Below are 20,080 nucleotides of genomic sequence, written 5' to 3'. Positions count from 1 at the left end.
AATCGGCAACCAGCATCCCGCAGGGCTGAACTAAACCCCCAGGCGCGGAGCGCGGTGCCGAACGGCGGCCCGGCCCAGGTGGCTGCGGCTGGGATGTGCGGGAACAGCGCCATCCTGCGGGGCTGCGCAGAAGTGACTTTACAGAGGGACAGAGCTAATTAAGTCTGCAATATCGTGTAATTAAAAGAAACGCTAATTCAGTAGTTTATTTAATACATATACCATTAATAATATTTGGTAGAAATTAGGCTTTATTGCTTTTATAATGAGGAATGAAAATAATATTTTAAAAAAAGCAGATAAATAGCTAGGTAAGAAAAACTTTCAAAACACAAATTAATGGGAGTGGGGTGGAGTCCCAACAGCCCTGCAGCAGTTCCCTCTGCTCTCCCAGGAAGTAGCTGGATTTATCACTTTAATATTACTCATCCAATATAATGGCATAAGGGCAATGTTGTGAGAGACTAAACAAGGAATTATGCTGTAAAGGCATTCAGTCAAACATAAAAATGATGTCCATATTAAGTGTTCTTTAAAAACACGCACATAAATATTTAATAAATAAAGCATGGATAATTACGCTGTTCCTTTCCACTGATTAGCAGACTATGCCAAATTTGTTATACGTACTTCTTGAGAAAGCAAAGTTATACCACAATGGGAATCTAAAATAATATATCCTACTTCCCAGTACTTCCAGTATGCAAGATTTGGACCCTTCAGATTGCATCAGTCTACGAGCTTCTGGAACAAATGTTCAGCCGCCGTAAAGTGTCGTAACTCAGCCGAGCTACTCAACGCTGACAGTTTACAGCAAGCAAAAATGTTTTGATTTTTTTTTTTTTTAAAGAAGTTTATACCCAAACTAAATTCTAAAAACATAACATTTACAACTTGGAAGATGATAGATTTTCCTACCATAATGTTCATGTGTTCATCTTATTTTCTTTTACCTGAGTAACCTAAGTAAACAGATTACAAGGCAATTTAAACATATTAGCTAATACAAGGTTTACTGGACTTCTCATATATAGAAATGTACTTTGACACTATTTGCAGTTTTACAAATACAAAATGAGTAAGAATTTTAAAACATATTTACTGAGCAGCCATGTCTTTGATACCTGTACAGATCAACAGGTGCAGTGGAATTATGTACAGAATTTATCATTTCATTTTTAAACAGCTTTTGTGCAACCTGGCTGTAATGTGCATTTAAAAGAACTGCTGTCAGCGTCACAGATCTGTAATTTACCGGTGCCAGAAATGGAGAGTACAGAACAGGACAACAGCTCCTAAAATAATACTGTGCTATGCAGACATCTGTACATAATTCAAATAGTGCATATTACTCAATGTCTGATGAGGAATAATAGTTAGCTGCTAATACAGACATGGGCATTTACAGGTATTAGGTGTGTTATGCTAAGTCTGGACGAATGAAATTTTCCGTATATAAACATTAAAGGAAAGGACTTGAATTAGGAAGTTATGCAATAATTAAAGAAGGGAAGTTATGTAATAAATAACAAAACTTTCAATTCAACTTGCGGAAGATTAGTACAGTAGGAAAAAATCCTTTACAGTAGCAATGAAACCATTCAGAAGCATTGTCAAATCAAAGGTAATTCAGTTTTATTTTATAATCATAGCAACTGAAAGTAAAAAAAAAAAAATCAACATGAAGAAAATCTAGTTTATCTCTGATAGTCTTGTTAATGTACTTCTGGTGTTACGGTGCCTGTCAGATGTTTCCTCCTCTTTTTGTGCTCTATTCACTCTATCACTTTTGATTTTTAATTTTAAAAAAATTTCTTTAGTCCACATAAAACCATAGACACTACAGCACAGTGAATGTGCAGTTTGCAGACCGGTGTGAGTGAAAAACCATAGGAACAGAATTACTTTTACGAGGTAAGCTTGGAGTAACTTGGAGGAGAAAATTTGCGCTTCAAGTACTTGAGAATGTAAAGTGGAAGACAGCTTACAACAGTGATTGCTGACACTTTCCACAGGAAGGTCACAGTTGTGATAAAGGCAACATCTGCAGAAAGAAAAAGGGAAAATAAGTAACCGGAGCTGGTAATATGGAAACTGCACGTTACACTGACTGCAAAGTCAATGAAACTCTCCTATTTGTTTATGCTATTGTTCAAGACCATGCAAAATAAACAAAACAAAACAAAAAGGCAGGCAACAAAACAACAGAAAAAGAAAGTTAACCTCAACATTTTGTTTTTGCCAACTATTTTTTCTTTAGAGAGAACTTCAGAGTTCCTTTAGGGTCCTTACACTGTTTTGCAGCACAAAATAATTTTAGGGGAAACAGAGTATCAGTTTAAAAGCAAGACCTTCTCATAATAAGAAGTTAAGGCAGCTTTTTCTTCTAGTAGTAAGAAAGATTTTTACCCACTATAATACAAATCCCCAATCAGAAATTCTGCTACCATTTAAGATCCTTTACTCCATATTCAGATTATTTTTCTCTGAAACGGTCACAACCACTAGACTGAATGATTCTTAAAACCTCAGAGCTTAAATCAGAGCCCCAAAGCTGAAAGGGAAGACAATGCAGTGATACTGCCACAAGCCACACTGAAAAGTGACAAACATTAACAAGTACGGTGACGCTCCACACCGGCTACTAGAATCTTTTGACTGTATTTGTGATGGTCAAGTCATACTTAATTATAGTGGAAAAATCCCAGAACCCAGGTAACTTGAAGAATTAGGTTTTTTAACTTTTTTTCCATTCTTTACAAATGTGTATATTAAATAATTTACTACCCTTTAATGAATTTTTAAAGACTTAAAAAAACACTTCCAAGAAAAGTTAAACTTCACCTACCTAAGAAAGCTCCAAAAGACACTCTGCCTATACCTGTTTCAGAGAGGGAGAATGGAAATGAAAGGATAGATTTACAGAAAATATGAAAGTTATGCAGGAAAAAAAACAACCCGAACAGGTTAGCTACACAAAAAGGAAATGAAAAAGATGTTAGTAGCATTAACTGGAGTACTATTGCCTTTCCCATGAAAATCAGAATAGTTTAAAAAGCAGTTAAACCCCAACACTTGGAAAATATAGAGATTTCATATTTGGTTGTGTTTTAAGATTGTAAATAGTTTTCTTACATTTTACTTCAAGGTGTAATTTACTGTATAAACAACTTGATCAGCACTGTTTGGATGTGAATGAAAATTCACTTCAGAAAATGCAGTAAAGAAATGCTTTACTGCTCCAACTTCACTCATTAAAAAGACTTTGTATATTAGATTTCAACGTATAAACTTGTTACACATTTTAGCCTCAGTCTCCTTAGACATACGAGAAGCCCCTGCGATATATCACCAGGACATGCCCAATAAGGCTGCTATGTGCAATTAACTCAGAAACCTCAAATTGATTTCCTTATGTGAGTCGGAGCTGTGGGGCAGTATCAAATAGTTTGTCTTTTTGAGTGCCCGCTCATACTTGCGATATCATTTCTGCGGTTGGAGATGATGCTTATAAGCAACATCATCAAACGAAACCACTTACTTGCCAACGCAGTCACGCGGTGCTGGGCCGGGTCGTTTCCCCTGGTACATGGAAGTTGTTCCACACCTTGAACCACAAGCCGTCACCCAGGTTTATACCACATGACGTGCCCAAAAAGGGGCTCCCCCCATTATAATGTGACAGATTAAATAAAGGTAGAGCATCAAGCAGAAGCGAGACTAACTGCAATGCATTGCTCCAGATTAACCGATGACTAACACGAGTAAAACATCTTTACGAAGCCCATGGAACTGCAGCCGTCCCAGTACCCTGACGATGACAGAGTGGAGCCAAGCCCCAGGCTGCAGGAGCTTGCAGCTGCCGATGGACTCGGCTCCTGGGACTAGTCCAGCAGATACAGGAGGACATTACAGTGCTGCCCTTCATGGGAGCAAGGCACCTGCAGCTTCCCCGCCGCTGGGACCGCCACCCAAAGGTGCCCTCACCGCACAGCTCCTGCGAGGGACGGAAGGACCGGCTGGCAGCACCACGAGGACTTAAAAAGGTGAAGCAGCAAGTTCTGAAGTCTGGACTAGCCAGCCAGTACCTGCATCTGCTCCCGCTTGTCCCCTCCACCTGCAATCTGGCTGTGGAGGTTCAGGAGTCAACCCGGTAACTATTAAAGAGTCTGTGTGTCAGCGTTAGGAAAAGGTGCCCCAGCAAACCCGCAAGTACTGAGACCCAGCAGGGTTGTGTCTTCACTAAAATGTGACTCCTGAGAAATCTGGGAAGTAACAGAACACCTGACACAGGCAGCGAAGCACTTGCTGATTAAAACAATAACTGTATAATGCAAATACACTACCCTGGTGTCAAACACCTGGGACGTGAGAGAGTGAAAGCAGAACTACGGGACTCCTAGGAACTGCCATATAACGTTTAATTCTGCAGTGAGAAGTGACAACTGAGGAAAGGCAACTCCTTACTCATCAGGTCCTGGCAAACGGAGAAAAACAGAGCTGGATTCTGCTCCTTGTGATATAATCAAAGTTGTTATATGTGTTTCTATAAGTTACATTTGTAAAACCACACCAAGACGTAGACACTTGCTTTTACTGAAGGATAATTTGATATGAAAAGAAGTATTATCTTGATGCTCTGATCTGGACCATTAAGATTTGCAGGTAAAATGTGTTCGTTCAGCTTGTGAGCTGTGAGCAATGAAAACCTCCAGACACAGTATGGCACACTACAATTTAAAGCAAGCTTAACATAAGCTTAATATAATTATGAAACAATTATTTTTATATAAAGTACCTATGCTAACAGCCTTCTGCCTCACTCTGTAGCAAGACTTCAGCTCTTTTAAGCTTGTGCGTTAGATCTAATGAGGGACACTTGGTCTGGCATACAAAATAATTCACCAACTCGGTGACTAAGATCCTGATTTTTAAAAAATTGTATCTATTTCAATAGGGCAAATCTCAAAGCCAATTTAAGGTACACAATGTCAAGGTCTGATCAAGGACGGAAAAAGCATGCGTGGTTTGAGTAAAGTTAATCATCTAGATAAACCACACCAAGAGGCATAAAGATTTCAAACTCTAGGAGAACACGGTGAGAGAATATTTAAATCTACATTAATTAAGCCTAGTTTCAACTCAGTCATTTTTCTTATGGAGAAAGCTGTATTTCACAAAGCACAGCATCACCTATTCTTAATTAAGAAAAAGAAAAGAGGAAAACATTAAAAATATAAAGCACAGTTTTTTGCTAAAATACTTTTACTATTACTCACCAAAGTATTCATTTAGAAATGCAAGAGAGGCCACATAGCAGCCAAGACTGAGGAATTCAGCCACCACCATTAACCAGTGCCACGTTCGTATGGTCAGTGCAACCATCAAGAGCTCAGTCAAGATCAGGGCAGTGAAGGAAATGGCAACAACATGTACAAACTCAGATTCAAAAAGCAGTAGGGCTCCATACATCAGGATACCACCTGGGAAGGGCACACAACGTTAACAGTCACTGAAATTTCATTGCACAGTGTTTCACAACTGCTCACTGAATGTCTGGTTGCTTATTATGAAAACTTGCCCAGTAATTTTTTTTATAAGGTAACAATATTGACCTTCCTAAAAGAAGTGATAGTTACTATACTTTGTACTATGCAATAAAACAACCGAAGTAGAGCAGTAAAGAAACAAGACTATTAGAAAATTAAACACCTTTTAGTGCAATATATCTGATGAACTGTTAATTAACCTCATTTTGTCAAGTGCTACAAATAAATGAGATATTGTTGAAAATGTAATTACTTTTAACTGATTACATAATTCAGATTTCTTCAACAGTACTTCTGTCATTCCATGAAAGAAAACTACTGTGTAAATATATGCAATGTGATAAGCACTCATTAAAATTTTTCTGGATTAGCATTTAATTAAAAAGATGTCCTTTTTTCAGGCGACATGCACCAATAAAAACACCAATCTACGCCACGTTGTGAATGGGCCTGGCACACTACAGGAATATCGATTTACGAGATAAACAGAAAGCAATATACATAACTGCTGATGAAATGTTAAGCTTTGGGAATTCAACCTGCAGCTGAAAAACAATATTGCTAATAGCAGACAAAAAATTCTCAGTTCAGTAAAAGCAGGACTCTCTCCTACCTTGGTAAATACTGATTAAAACCCAGATGAGGAAGGTCTTAAATGACAAAGATCTTCCCTAAGGGGAACAAGGGAGAGGACAGTTAAACACAACTTCAAAAAAAAAGAAAAACTACTCAGTTTATATTTTTTTAATAGTTAATTACTAGGGAGACATTTTACAAGTAAAATAAGCAGTCTTTCAAGTGATATAGGCTAAAAGGCTTCTACCCGTCTTGATGATTCTTCACTACAAACTTGTATAGAAAGCGCACAAAGGTCCAGATTTGGGGGTAGGACAGTTACAGTCTTTAACAGCAAAGGTACTTTAGCCTGCAGTGCCCTGGGTCGTTTTCAGAGGCATAATTACAGTAAAATTAGGGTTTTTTTGATTTAAAGTGTTTTTACATCTGTTTTGTAAAATGCAGTCTTCAAGGAAAATAGCATTGTCAGTGTACCCATGGACCTGAACTTCAAGCAAAACTGCAGTTACTACGCACTTCTAAAAGCTGGGTAAACTATCTGTATTCACAGAATAAAAGTACGACTACTGTAAGCTTTCAAGTAACTATTACCAAACAGATTTTAAATCTTCTTGTGATTGTGAGTGTTACAGATCAAAACATATCCATAGAGCAGGGAATAAATGCTGTACACGTGCATACGACACTCACATCCTGTGAGGACACTGAGGAGATACATAGCGCTGCAGAGCTGAACGGATACACATTTAAAGGAATAAAACGACAAACAAAGCATTTTGCCACAAAAGAAGTGATCAATCTAGAACAGGCAAGGATCAGCACTTCAGAAAGAAATCTGCTTCCTTGCTGTTGAAAGTGATGAGTTAACTCTTTCTATTATTTCAGTAGAGGATAAAACATATTCTTGAATAGACAGAACTCACAGCAAGGTGCTAAGGACATTTCATAATTCTGTGCATAGTCTAGAACGTTGGTAGCAAACTGAACATATGGGAAAAAAATTCTTGTACAAGTACAAAGAAACCAGTTTTTTTTCCTCCTGTGACTGCCTACTCATTTTTCTTTGAGTACTGGACAGTGCTTTCACCTTTGAGCACAGCTCCCAATTAGTGAGATTTATGAAATAAGAATGAGCTTGAGTTTTGGTCCACCTTTGTGGAACTAGAAGGGTTAAATCACTCCTCAGCCTCTACAGAACGAATCACTTTCAGCTGAAAGCAGGGAGCCCTCCTGCACTTCCTTGCAAATTGTCACCAGCTTCACAGCGTGTCCTCCAGGGTGTGTGCCTGCACTCCTCTCTCAGCCTTGCCCATTTTCTCCTCTTCTGGCACCGGAACAAGAATCTGTCGATGACTTGTGCCAATGTATCTTATTCTTTTAAAAAATCTAAAAACCACTTTCAACACTAGCATATCCCAGAAAAGAAATTAATTCTTCGGGATATAATCACAGTCCTTGTCACCACACATCTGAGCAGCACTAGCTGAACAGCACTGGCAGAGATTTGCATTTAGAGTCCATAATTTGAAAAGTGATGTGCAGAAATACGTAGGCTTCATATTTTAATGACTAAGGCAGTATGATCATAAATTGTTGTAATAAACACTCACAGTAAGATTACCTTGTAATAGGGAAGTCAAGTAACTTTTTGTACTACTCATCCATCATCACCTGCCCCACAGGATGCACTGAACTGTACTCTCCAGTTTCTCCACATTCTCTTTTTTTTTTTTTTCTCCTGAAGAGAATTGTTGGGGTTCTACTTACTGAGTATTCACAGAGGTGCAACATGAGCTGGGAAAGCCAGTGATTCAGCATTTCCAAGAACTGTCATTTAAGCCTAAACAAAAAACCTTATCCTGTATTCATCTGCTCATCCTGGGCAGTTTCCGCGCACAGGTTAACTTCGCTCTTTGGAAGTAAGATGCTTCCAAGTTCCATCAACAGATGTCCAGAGGCCAGCTCACAACCGCCTTTGGCAGCTGCACAGCCATGCTTTACTGAGATTAGTCATAGGCTGAAACCTCAACAAAGAAACTTTAAAGATTCTGAAGAGAAGAAAGAGATGAAATCAAGATCTCCAAGAGAAGAGAAACAAAATCTCCCAGATGAACCCAGCTAAAAGCTAGTTTAGTACAACCAAAAAGACAGAGGCTCCAAAAAGTTTGCACCCTCTTCAACTAGAGCCTGCTTTTGGACTTCTAGACACCTCTACAAAGAATCTACTGTCCCTAAAAGCACTGTCTGCTGCTGCTTTGGCACCCAACTTTTCCAGCTGACAGTTTAAGATAAGAGCAGAAGCATATGTCAAAAAACTTACGAAAACAGAATCTTGAGATTTGTTTCACTTTTACAGGTAAAGAAATTGTACACTTTTCCCTGTCTGCAAGTGTCTGCAAACACACAGAAAGCAGCATCTACAGATGATTCAGTTAAGATATATCAGCTTCAATATCTGTTATTTAAAGAAAGCCAGCTTTTGGACAGCTCAGTAATTTCTGGGAGTTAGAGAACAAAAATAAAAATCTACCAGTTAAAAAGGAAAAAGGAGCTGTGAAAAAGTGAGTGTAAATAACTGCAGATCAGAGATCCCTGGGCCAGACTGAAAGCAACTTCTACCACCAACATACCTTCAGGTATGAATTATGTCAGTCCAACCACTGGTGACTTAACACATGCAAATAAAACTGAGCAGACTGTTTGGTACCATGGATTATTTTCATAGTACAAAAGTCTGTATTACATTATTTGCGCATCTGCCTTGCACGGAATACCTTAAGAAACTGACAGTAAGGATTCCCAGTTTTGCACACCAGGGATTTCAGCGTTTGTTCACATCCGAGCACTGAGGCCATTCATACCTTTGTGAGATCTTTATAAAGTTCTGGATACAGCAATGCCATTTCTGGCTTCACATCCTGATCCAATACCAGAGAGAAGACTGGAAACATAGTATATATGGTTGCATACCTAGGTGAAAGGAAAGCACAAAGACCGACACTTTTGTATGACAGGATTTTAAACTGATTTAGCGAGTTAAATTATTATTTTTATGCATACAGAATTAAACTGGTTCTTCTACCCAGTACTGAGGCAGCTTACCAATACAGCTTTACCCACGCAACCTGCTCTTGTGCATCTGAGAGCTACACGTTGTGAGAAGTTACAGAGCTTTTATACATTCAAAAACAGTAAATGCATTTTTCTTCTATATATATATCACTCAAGCTTATTCCTGTTACAACCCTCCCCATGCACCTGCACTCTGGACAACCAGTTCAAAGGCCTGCCCTTTAAATTCATCCACAGACGATGGAATGAGAACTGAAGAAAAGCCACACGCTATATTCCAGCTATCACGGTGTAGGGAGGTGGATCCACAGAAGTCTTAGTGGCTCTGTACATGAGTTTGGACTCCAGCATGCACACGCCAGATGCACACTTTAATACACACTTTCCTAGAACTCAGCACAACTATTTACAAACCTTTTTGAGAGGTCCACTGCCTGCCTCTGCAGCATATGGGGCAACCAGACCTTCATCTGACCAGGACTGAAGTTGCTATGGATGTAAGTTGTTATTGTTTACAAGGAGTATAAAAAAGAAGCTCTTGGGACAGAAGGGCAGGGACAGACACGATGTATGCGTATATCCCTCAGCTGTATGACTTGGGGAACCGTATCATTAAAGCAGCTTCTGCAACAAGACCAGGGTGCACCTACTCCTGCACACATTCACCTGAACACAAATCTATGTGGCAGACCTGGGGAGTGCCCTCGGCCGAAATTTCAGCCAGCAGCTTCAGCTCCATTTTTGAGAGAAAAATCTGTGATTCTCCCTGAAGCTTCTATGGCCGCGTGTGTACCAGCTGAACTGCGCTGGGAGATCTCCTCTGCTGCTTTCATCCCGTATGTGAAAAAGGTTACAGGGCATCTTCTTCTAAGGCTATGCAGACCCCTCGCCTTGGAGGGCTGATAATGAGGTTCAAATAGTGCATGTTCAACCTACTTTGACTTCTCTCTGTAGACTCATTCCAGACTCTGGTAGCGTACCAATGATAAATGTATGAAAAACGTGGCAGACACCAACTACATGATGTCATTTAACAGGTTAGTTTGCTATGTTTATTACCAGATACTGTAACTGTTGGTCTTGACTTACCCTACCATTAGGAATCCTTGGTACAAGGGAACAGATGCAAAATAGAAGACTGATGAAAATACAGCCTACAAAAAAAGCAGAGAAGTGCATGTATTTAATATATTTCTATATACAAGAAATTACAACAAAGAAAAAAATAACAATACTGGTTGATTCAGATTTTGTGACATTTCAAAGACAGACACAGTATTACTAACTATTCAGAGAAAGTTTCAGATACCTGCATAGTTGAAATAATAAGGCCTCGGTGCATGACAAATTGACCAAGTGCTGCTGATCTTTTGTAACTGTTTCGACCATGTACCATCAGCAGCCTGCCTATGTGTTTAAACTGTGTGATAGAAAAGTCAGCTGCTAGGGAAGCTTGTTTTCCCTCCTAGAACAAAACAAAAATATTTCAAATATGAGACCCAGTGTAAAAGATGTGCTTCAAATGCCGAAGTTCGAAGTGATAATGAATTTTAAAAGCCAAGTCTGCTCCTGCTTCAGAAATCAACCCTGTAACAAGGCAGAAAGAACAACTTTTTGTGCATATTCTAAGATGCTGTCACTGTTACAAATAAGCTTCATTGCCTATCCTGCTTCTTTCAGGTAAATGCTACACAGAAACAACGATGGTGTTTTCTGCTTTTCTTGGATTTTGTGCTTAAAAAGATAAAGCAGAGGTCATAGAAGCAAAGACAGTACTAGTTCAAAGACTAAGCATTTTTTTTCTAAAGCATATCTTAGAGATGATCAATTCACTACTGTTTAAGACTAGATTTTCTAATCCCATGTTACTATATACTACGTTGCGCACATTTGACAACAGAACTGTTAACATTACCTTGCCCTCAATTCCAATTCCACAGTCTGCTGCCTGGATCATGCTGACATCATTTCCTCCATCACCTGGAAAACGTCACAGCAATATTCAGCTCTTCAGAGGTTTTACTCTCCTGGCCTTACAATACTTTAGAAAGCTCTTATACACCTTTAAATTCTTAAAATTAATCTACGGATTATGATTAATTACTTCAGCAATCAAGACTTTTCCCTGTGGAATAAAGAAGATGACCACACCTCTCATAGAATGGCATTTTCTGCCACAGCTACAACCTGGCTGTTGATAACAATGCCTCTTTGGTTTTGTTTTCAATTATTTCGCAATGGTGCCATCTACTGCTGACGTGTATTACAGATTCCAGCTACTGCCAGTGAAGACCATGCCAGCGGTTACCTATTGCACATGTGCGCTTCCCCGTGTGGTGCTGTAAGAGTTTCACAATGTGAGCTTTCTGGGTGGGAGAACATCGGCAGCACACCACAGCAGGGCACTGACAAGCCAGCTCTACAAATTCGTGCTCGTAATACTTCAGACAAACCTAAGGAAATAAATACAGTTGCATTTACTTATGATTAAATACTGCTACATGTAGTCTAAGACAAAAACACAGTATAAAGAATTCTACCATGAAGTTTTGCTTGCACAACGTCCATCTGGGAGAAGAGAACCCACATTCTCCTGACTGGGGCTTTTTTATTTTAAACTGAAATTCTCTTTCATTTAGAACACACCTTGGGGTTAAGAGAAAAGACAATACTAAAGCATGTTGCACGCAAACTCCATTCTGCTACCATACAGGAGACCAGAGAACCACTAATGTTTGCCCATCTAGAACATATATCCTCTAATTAGCACTCAGTGAAAAACAAGCATCTCCAAGGGCAACCTAAAGTGTGGGCAAATACTGGAAAGAACTTTAAGGGCATGAAGATACTGACACCACTGTTTGATCATAAGGGTAGAGGTAAATGTATTTTGACAGAAACTAAGCTCTTACCTCAAGCGAGTCCCCAGATATCACCAAGGCACAGTCGTGCTTCCTCCTGAAGGCATTTAGTTCTAAGTGAGCCTCTCCTCGAGTGGCAACCTTCAATAAAAAACACTCACTTAAAAGATTTTGTTATATTCTTAAAAAAAAAACAAACCCTACCTGAACGGATGCTTTGAGAATCCATATGCAGCAGGTCTTCAGCAAGTGCTCTGCCCCGGTGCAAGCCCAATGCCCACGTATACAACTACGAACCTTGATTCTTACGGAGTGAAAATGTAATCCTCAAACAAGGGAAATCTATGTAGTCAACTTAACTGGTTCCTTACTGAAGTAGACCAGGGCTAAAAAAATTAATGAATTAATTACAATCAAGTACCTTAAGTTCAAGCTGACCTGAGTCTTTTCATCCCGGCATGGCCAGAGAAAAAACCCAGACAAAACCCGCAAGCAAACTCCAAAACTTTTATTAATTAACCTGTATGTTCTTAGAATAATGTAAAATTTTGATATTAATAGTTCCTTCAGTTTGGGTAAGTAGACCCAGAATTAAAAAATGCTCACTAGTACTAATCCTTTTGGATGCTGCTGAGTACGCAAGCAGGATCAAGTGGCACAGTACAAAAGAACTACCTCTTAGATATTTTTTTTATTTACATAATTATTGTTTCAGAAAAGCCCAGCCATGAAATGCAATAAATGGTCAAAGGTTAACAAATGGATTTTGGAAGGTTTTGACTAGAACATAGAGCATGAAAACTTTAAATTATAACTAGATTTTGAGCAGACTGGCAGGTTTGTTCGTGGTATGGTTTTTTTTACCCCCAATAAAAGATCAATGTCTTTCAGAGCTTTCACGCAAGATGAACTTCCAAGCACAGAATAAAACACAAACTCTGATTACACTTCTAGTTTTGGTTCTGCCAGTACTTCAGTTGAATACCTTTTAAAATATTATGAGTCTTGATTACAGTGAACATGAAGTTTTGTCTTTGCTCCACTACCACTCAGAATCAGATGCAGCCCAAAGACCTTTCTCCCCCTAGACGGGCTCCACTACACATAAAATATGAGTTACATTAAAAAACACCCGCCAACAGAAAAACCCAGGCACATGCCCCAGTTCAGAATTTTTTCCCTCCTTTCCCACAATTAAACGTGTAAAGAGAAAGCTCCCTGTCAGCCAGCTGTTCGGAACCCCAGATGCATTGGCCCATTATAATCTTCCTGCATTACAGAGATTAAGAGACATCAGCCCATGGCGCATGCTGATGAGCAGTAATTGCCCTCTCTATCTTTCACCTAATTTGTAAACACCTCTAGAACAATATATCAATTTCATTACAAAATGAAGAAGCTGAGACTTCTAAGAATAAAAAGGAAGAGTATTAAAGCCAAAATACATCTTTTTGGGAAGCCAACGTTGTAAATAATTTGTTATTTATTAATTTATAACTAAAATAGAAGTGGTAAGTAAGACTGCTTGTTATTTTCTTACCTTAATCCAGTAGTTATTTCTTTGTACCAAATATAGCCACACAAATAATTCTGTACAAATCCATTTTCTAACTAATTTTAAACTTTGCGCACTCTAAGTTAAAACAGTTTTATGCTGATCTCTTATTACCAGTTGAGGTAATGAAAATAAAAATCTCAGTCAACTAAACAGATTTTGTTCAGGAAGACTTAATTTGTGCTGTTACAACATGGAAAGGTCAACAAAAATTGATCTGAAGTTTTATCAGAAGCATTAATAATTTAATTGCAAATAGTAGTCTGCAGGGCCTAATTTGCCATTCTGATGCTTCAGAAGAAACTACATTTACATGTAAATTATATTCATATAATTATTTCTGTAGGTGCAAGTGGTTCATTTAGAACAAACACAGACATATTATGTCTGATCACACAGCATCAATCAGCCTCTGGAAAATCTATTTTTGTTTGGCTTCGGTAGAGTTGATGCTATGCAAATATAATCAAAATGTATACAAAAAGATACTCAGTTTACCTTTCTAACAATTATCTTAAACAGTTTGCTAATAAAATGCAAATATATATATAATGATATATAAAATAATTCAAATTTTATCACACAGATTTGCATTATGGCTATATAGAGGATGTTGGCATCACAGTTTAACTCAGGATTAATATTGCTTGAGTCTAAAAACTTCTATTAATGAAAGTGCTAGAAGCAGTAAGAGCCACATTCAGACAGCCTGCATTCCTCGATGCTCTTTCCCACGTCTCAGCACCTCACACAGACCCCTCTCCGTCATTACTGAGAGGTTCCTTACTATGCCTGTTCTGTAAATGAAGGGCATGAAACGCGTGTTGAAACCTGGGTCACCCCAGCGTGGCTACAAACATTTCTGTAGCATATCAACAAACGCAGAAACAAGCACCCTTAAACAGACGCAATGCTCTGTAATTCTATGCCCGTGAAGAACAGCCAAAGGACTACTCTTTTGACCATGACTATGACCCTCAGTACAATAACCCATCAATTTTCAACGAGCAGCCAACTACTAATCAAATAAAGCAACATTATTATTAGCTGTCCTTTGATGAACCAATAAAAAAGTTGGAACTATACTTACAGGTCTGAAAATGTGGATATCTTGAGTCCTAGACACTAAGTGAGAACTTTTTGCAATGCAAGTTGCTGTCTCCAGTTTATCTCCTGTTAACATCCATATCTGCAAAATAACGTAAAAGTTTACTGCACTGGACATTAACGTGTCTGTTCTCCCAACCTCAATGACATGTCCCTCCAACCTTTTTCTGGTACCTTTTGGGATTAGATTACTAGAGAAAATACACCGATATGTGCACTTTTAACTAAAAGTAATGAGCAGTTTTTACTAAAAAAACCCTCAAAGCAGAAAAGAATTGTCTTTACTTCAGGCAGCTGGATTCCCCTTCCCTTCTCAGAAGGGCTCAATTTACATGGAAGACAAGGTGAAGCTCTGGGGAAACCCACCGGCACAGCCGAACAGCAGGGAAAGCGTAACAGCCTGTCCCCACGGCCCCGACGCTACCTTGAGCAACGCAGTGAGGGCGCAGGCAACGGCAAGAGAGAACGTGACGCGACCCAGCAGCCTGCCACACTAGTGAAGGCCTGTCAGAAAGCAGTGGGCAAGTAACGGGCAGCAGATCCTGCAGGAAGGGCTACAGGGGGACCCTGCCCGCATGGAACTGGGATGGAGGCGTGACAGTTCCAGCAACAAGGCTGAGGATCCATCCATTCTTCCCTCAGCCCCTAAACACCAAGGCAGCTGAAGGACATCGGGATGAAATGCCATCAGCCCTAGACCAAACGGAACTGACCACAGAGGAAGAATGACTTAAGCTGCAAGAATTATTCCAGGATATTTATGATATTTACTAAGTTGCAAGTTACAATTTCATTAAATGGTAAGCCTCTGTCTCCCTCTTTTCCTGTACATCTCAGGTAAGATCCTTTCCATCAGTGTCCATGTGGGTCCATGAGTGGACAAGGCTCATGTTTTCTCATCATATCTCACTGAGTAATCTATCATTTTATCTATCTACAGCTACTACTGTATTTCAGCCTCCTATGTTGGTTGTAATTAAAGCCAGAATAGTTTTAATGCTCTGAAATCCTAGAAATAATCATTAAAACCCCCACAAAAATATAAACCAATGCTACCCCCCCCCCCCCCCCAATAAAACCTCCAAAAAACAACCAGACCACCTAAAAATTGTCACACTGTTCTATACTTCGTTGTAGCAGGACATACCTAACAGTCAGAAGTGACCACACACAGAAAAAATATCAAGAGCAAATGTGAAAATACATATTAGTACTTCATATATAGTAAGCACTTCGCAGTAGTCACACTGTACTAAAAAGAAATTTGATGTCATCATAAGGCTTTAACTCATACACATATTTTTTCTAATTGTGCACACCACTGACTTACCAATTAATTCACCTGAAAGCCTTTGGGGAACAGGGGTTAATTAAAAACAGAGTAACAAAACAATAGACATGGGAAGCAGGCTCTAGGGATTCCCCAGTCCACCTTCCCTTGCTCAAAGCAGGGAGGGCTACAGCAGGCTGCTTAGGACCACATCGAGACAGTTTTGAACATCTCCACGGATGGCGACTCTGCAAGCTCTCTGGGAGACTTGCTCCAGTGTTTGAACACACCCACAGTAAAAATCTGCTTCTTATGTTCAAGTGGAACTTCCTTTATTTCAAGTTTGCATCCATTGCCTCTTGTGCTCTCACTGGTCACTGCTGAGAAGACCCTGGGGCTCTGCCCTCTCTGCACCCTCCCTCCAGGTATTTATCACCATTAATAAGATCCTGCTGAACTTCACCCTTTCTTCACTACTGTGGGTGGCCGCCAACTTTCAAATCCCTGACCAATTCCTCCTTGTTTGTTAGTTTGAAGACTGGTAAAGCATCTCTCCTTGTTGACTCCTCAATCACCTGTGTCAGGAAATTATTGTCATTGCACCCCAAAATCCTCCTGGTTTGCTTGTGCCCCCCCGTGCCGCCCTTCCAGCAGATGTCAGGGTGGTTGAAATCCAGCACAAAGACCGGCACGTGCAAATGTGCTTCTTCCCATTGTCTGAAGGCGGCCGCCTCTACTGCTTGACCAGGCAGTCTGTGGCAGACCCTCACCATGATGCTGTCCACATTGGTCTGCCCGCTAATTCTCACCCACAAGTTCTCAGCTGGCTCAGCATCTGTCCCCAGGCAGGGCTCCTGGCATTCACGTTCCTCCGTCACGGAAAGGGAGACCTCCCATGCTTGCTGCAAAGCAAAATAACTTGCCCTCCTTCTCTGGCTAATCCCCCTGTATCTGATTCATTTTAACAAAACAAAGTCAACACACCTTTTCTGTGCAGAATCTGACACTCTGCTTCAAGCAGAATTTATACAGCCTTGCCCACCCCCCTCAGATATTGCTCATATCTTCACTCCAAGCCCTCTCCCCAACAGATGTCTTGCTTCTACATGGGTGACTGACAGCTGCTCAGCACTGCCTGCCTGTGAGCAACCCACAGCATGAACTCCTGCACAAAGCTTGGGACGCTGTCCCTGCAGCATGACCCGAACCAGCTCCAAGGGCAGCTCCACACCCTGGTTCAAACAACTCACCTCCTGGTCCCTGCCAAGACTCCTCCTGCGTGCAGAGCCTGAAGACCTCGGTACTGTATGGATCTGCGCCACACTCACCTGGTGTCAGCTAGGACAGCGTGCTGCCGGCCGCCAGGGACAAACGACCAGGAGCCACACACGTACACCTGGCAGTCTCCCTACACAGTGAGCTTAAGATCAACGAAGCCTGCAGCAGCGCAGGGATCTCCACACAGTGTCCCACTCGGTGCCACTAGCTGACGCCTGGAACGCGCTAGAGCCTGGCACATTTCCTACTTTGAATGAAGCTGCATATAGACAAGTGTAATTCATGTCTTGTTGAAAGAAGTTAATAAACAATAACCAGTTATGGAAGCAGCATGCATTTAGTACCTTTATTCCAGCATTTCTTAGCATCTCCAGAGTGGGTCTAACGTCTGCTTGCAGCTGATCTTCTACTCCAGTGAGGCACAGCAATTCCATTTCTCGCTCCAAACTCTCTACAACAGCAGCAACCTTCAGGTTTCTATCATGTATGCTTAACTTTGCCTGGTTGTAGCGGCTCTGTTTGCACAAACACAAAACTACTTAAGAGTTTGCTACGACTCATTAAGTATACATTCAGTCTACCAATCAGTTATAATCTGGATTCATTAGGCTACATGTTTGTCTTTAAGTATCTTTAATGAAGAACAAGATTAAAAGAGCAAGCTTTACTTTCCACCCAAGGTTACACACGTCCCTTCTGACAAACGCCCCCAAGAGAACGCCTTCTGAAGGGCTACCAAGAACCAGACACCGCAGCACTCAAGCAGCTCTGCCCTGCCTGTTGCGAACAAGCAGACTCTTTGGGTCACACTGAAGCTCCAGGGCCAGCCTCACACCAGCTTCTGGGGACACTGTCCAGTCACCTTGAGCAGCAAGGCAGCACAGCTGCGAACAAGCACAAACGATGACAGAATCTTTCCTAGATCCTGTGCCAGACCTCAGCTATTGGTATTTTAAACACAAATCATCTTCTTTGCCACCTTAACAGAATAAAAACCAGAGGAATGTTCCCCCTGAAGTAACTAAATATGGTGAAGCACAAGATCGCTGTCCCTTCATACCTCAAAGTCTTGATACTGTTCTTCAGTCAGTGATTTCTTGGCCACAACCAGCGTACGCAGTCCTTCCCGTGCCATATTGCCACACTACATGGACCAAACCACAGAACAGTTATGCAAATATTTAACTGTATGCACACGTTTTACACCATGTGCTGACAGGGGACATCTCTGCCATTACTTCTGGGGTTTCTTTAGACTCTTAGATTAGTTGGGAGAAGCCACAAACAGAATAAAAAGGAACTACACGTCAGGTCCCCCAAACGAAGCAGGATGCTACTGGTAAGCCATTAGATTTCCTCTTCTAGCTTACATAAAATCTCTTTTAGGTTGATGCTTTAAAATAAAACAAAACTATTTTTGAGGCATGTAACAGAACTGCATTTTCTTTTTCCACTGAACATACCTTGTAGCAGAAAAATATCTACACATTAAAAAAAGCCATGGAATAGCACGTCTTAATGAAAAACAAGGCTGTCCAGTGCAAAACACTTATTGATTTGACCTCATAAAGCTAAATAAATTAAACAAGTATCTTACAATTAATTGTGCATCATTATCGCCAAAAGTAATTTTTATGACATTTTGCTAGGTCTTGAGGGAGTTTAATTTATTCATGTCCCAGAATAAATCAAACTGCCCTGCAGCAGATATTGATTCATATTGCCAATACCATTATGAACATACATGGTGTAATCATTGTATTAACATATTGTCTGTATGTAGGGTCAAAATAAGATGATTGCCAGTACCAACTAGAGCCACACAGTGAAAAATACTAATCAGCTTTGAAATTCAGTCACTAGCTATTTTATATTAAGTTTAATAAATATGGCAAAAAAACCTATTTCCATTTGGCTGCAACCCTTATTAAACGTCACAATTCATCATCATACCTCACTGCAGAATTTGATAAAACAAGGGCATTCCAGGTTAAATAGGTTTATAGGAGAAAACTTCTCAGTAGTCATTAGGTTTTATCTGAAAGGTCAGTGAAAACCAACTTTCCTTGCTTTAAGCAGGACCGTGTTCTGCTGTGACTACCGCCTTCGCTTTTCCTGTAGGTTATTCAAGAACTGGAAATGTTTCTAATCCCTTAAAATCCATTCAGGATATATCTAACAACTTCAAAACCTATTACGCATTGCCACAGGTTCTCCTTTAAACCTATTCCAATAATACCTGGTGTTTTGATTTTGAATTTTTAGTTCTTACAGAATTTTATTTTTTTTTAAATTTTCATTTTGTTTCTTACCTCTTCTTCTAGCCAATCATTGTACTGTACAATAGTGGACATTGCAACATCTGCACCCTTCATATAGAATGTAATTTCTCCTGAAGATTCATCCTAAGGTTTTACAAAAGAAATAGAGGAAAAAAAAAATCTGTTTATACAGTCAAAACCGTTACCTACCAATAACCTAATTGTCTTCTGAAGTAGCCAATGATTTATCATTTATAAAATGTGAAGTACCCTGCCAAAAGGTGGGTAAGTTTCATTCGTTGATGTTACTACTTCCAATGACATCTCTCATTCCATCAAGATGCGTATTACCTACTTTCTCATATAAGAGGATCAGTTCTAACTGAAATCGATGTAACAGACTCTCAGCATCCCTAAATTGCCCATCTACATTTTAACACACTCCCTCTAACTACTATTTTGTTTCTTTGGTCGCACATACTATCTAACCCACAATGGAAAGTTTACTCTGTATCTTTGAAATACCCAAGTAATTAAAAATTCACAAGTAA

The 20,080-nt window shown here is 39.9% G+C and overlaps 1 protein-coding gene across 3 annotated transcripts in view; it reads right to left on the bottom strand.

Annotated features, from left to right (window-relative positions):
- Positions 1–233: 233 nt before the first annotated feature.
- Positions 234–20,080, bottom strand: part of ATP9B (ATPase phospholipid transporting 9B (putative)) — a 167,936-nt gene continuing 148,089 nt past the window's right edge. For 2 of the 3 annotated variants that reach the window (XM_056330216.1, XM_056330218.1), the window contains 14 exons: positions 19,581–19,673; positions 18,329–18,412; positions 17,613–17,783; positions 14,704–14,802; positions 12,110–12,199; positions 11,506–11,650; positions 11,113–11,177; positions 10,507–10,662; positions 10,287–10,351; positions 8,987–9,095; positions 6,163–6,220; positions 5,280–5,483; positions 2,849–2,881; positions 234–2,044 (listed from right to left, as the gene is read on the bottom strand). In XM_056330216.1, coding sequence (XP_056186191.1) covers positions 1,908–2,044; positions 2,849–2,881; positions 5,280–5,483; positions 6,163–6,220; positions 8,987–9,095; positions 10,287–10,351; positions 10,507–10,662; positions 11,113–11,177; positions 11,506–11,650; positions 12,110–12,199; positions 14,704–14,802; positions 17,613–17,783; positions 18,329–18,412; positions 19,581–19,673 — 1,509 coding nt within the window. In that variant the 3' untranslated portion in view covers positions 234–1,907. The remainder of the gene's footprint in view (positions 2,045–2,848; positions 2,882–5,279; positions 5,484–6,162; positions 6,221–8,986; positions 9,096–10,286; positions 10,352–10,506; positions 10,663–11,112; positions 11,178–11,505; positions 11,651–12,109; positions 12,200–14,703; positions 14,803–17,612; positions 17,784–18,328; positions 18,413–19,580; positions 19,674–20,080) is intronic. The other variant, XM_056330217.1, reaches the window with a different exon arrangement.

This window comes from Falco biarmicus, chromosome 3, assembly GCF_023638135.1.
Source record: "Falco biarmicus isolate bFalBia1 chromosome 3, bFalBia1.pri, whole genome shotgun sequence".
Lineage (NCBI taxonomy): Eukaryota > Metazoa > Chordata > Aves > Falconiformes > Falconidae > Falco > Falco biarmicus.
The sequence above is the reverse complement of the archived record's forward strand: the minus strand, read 5'-3'. Positions and strand labels throughout refer to the sequence as shown.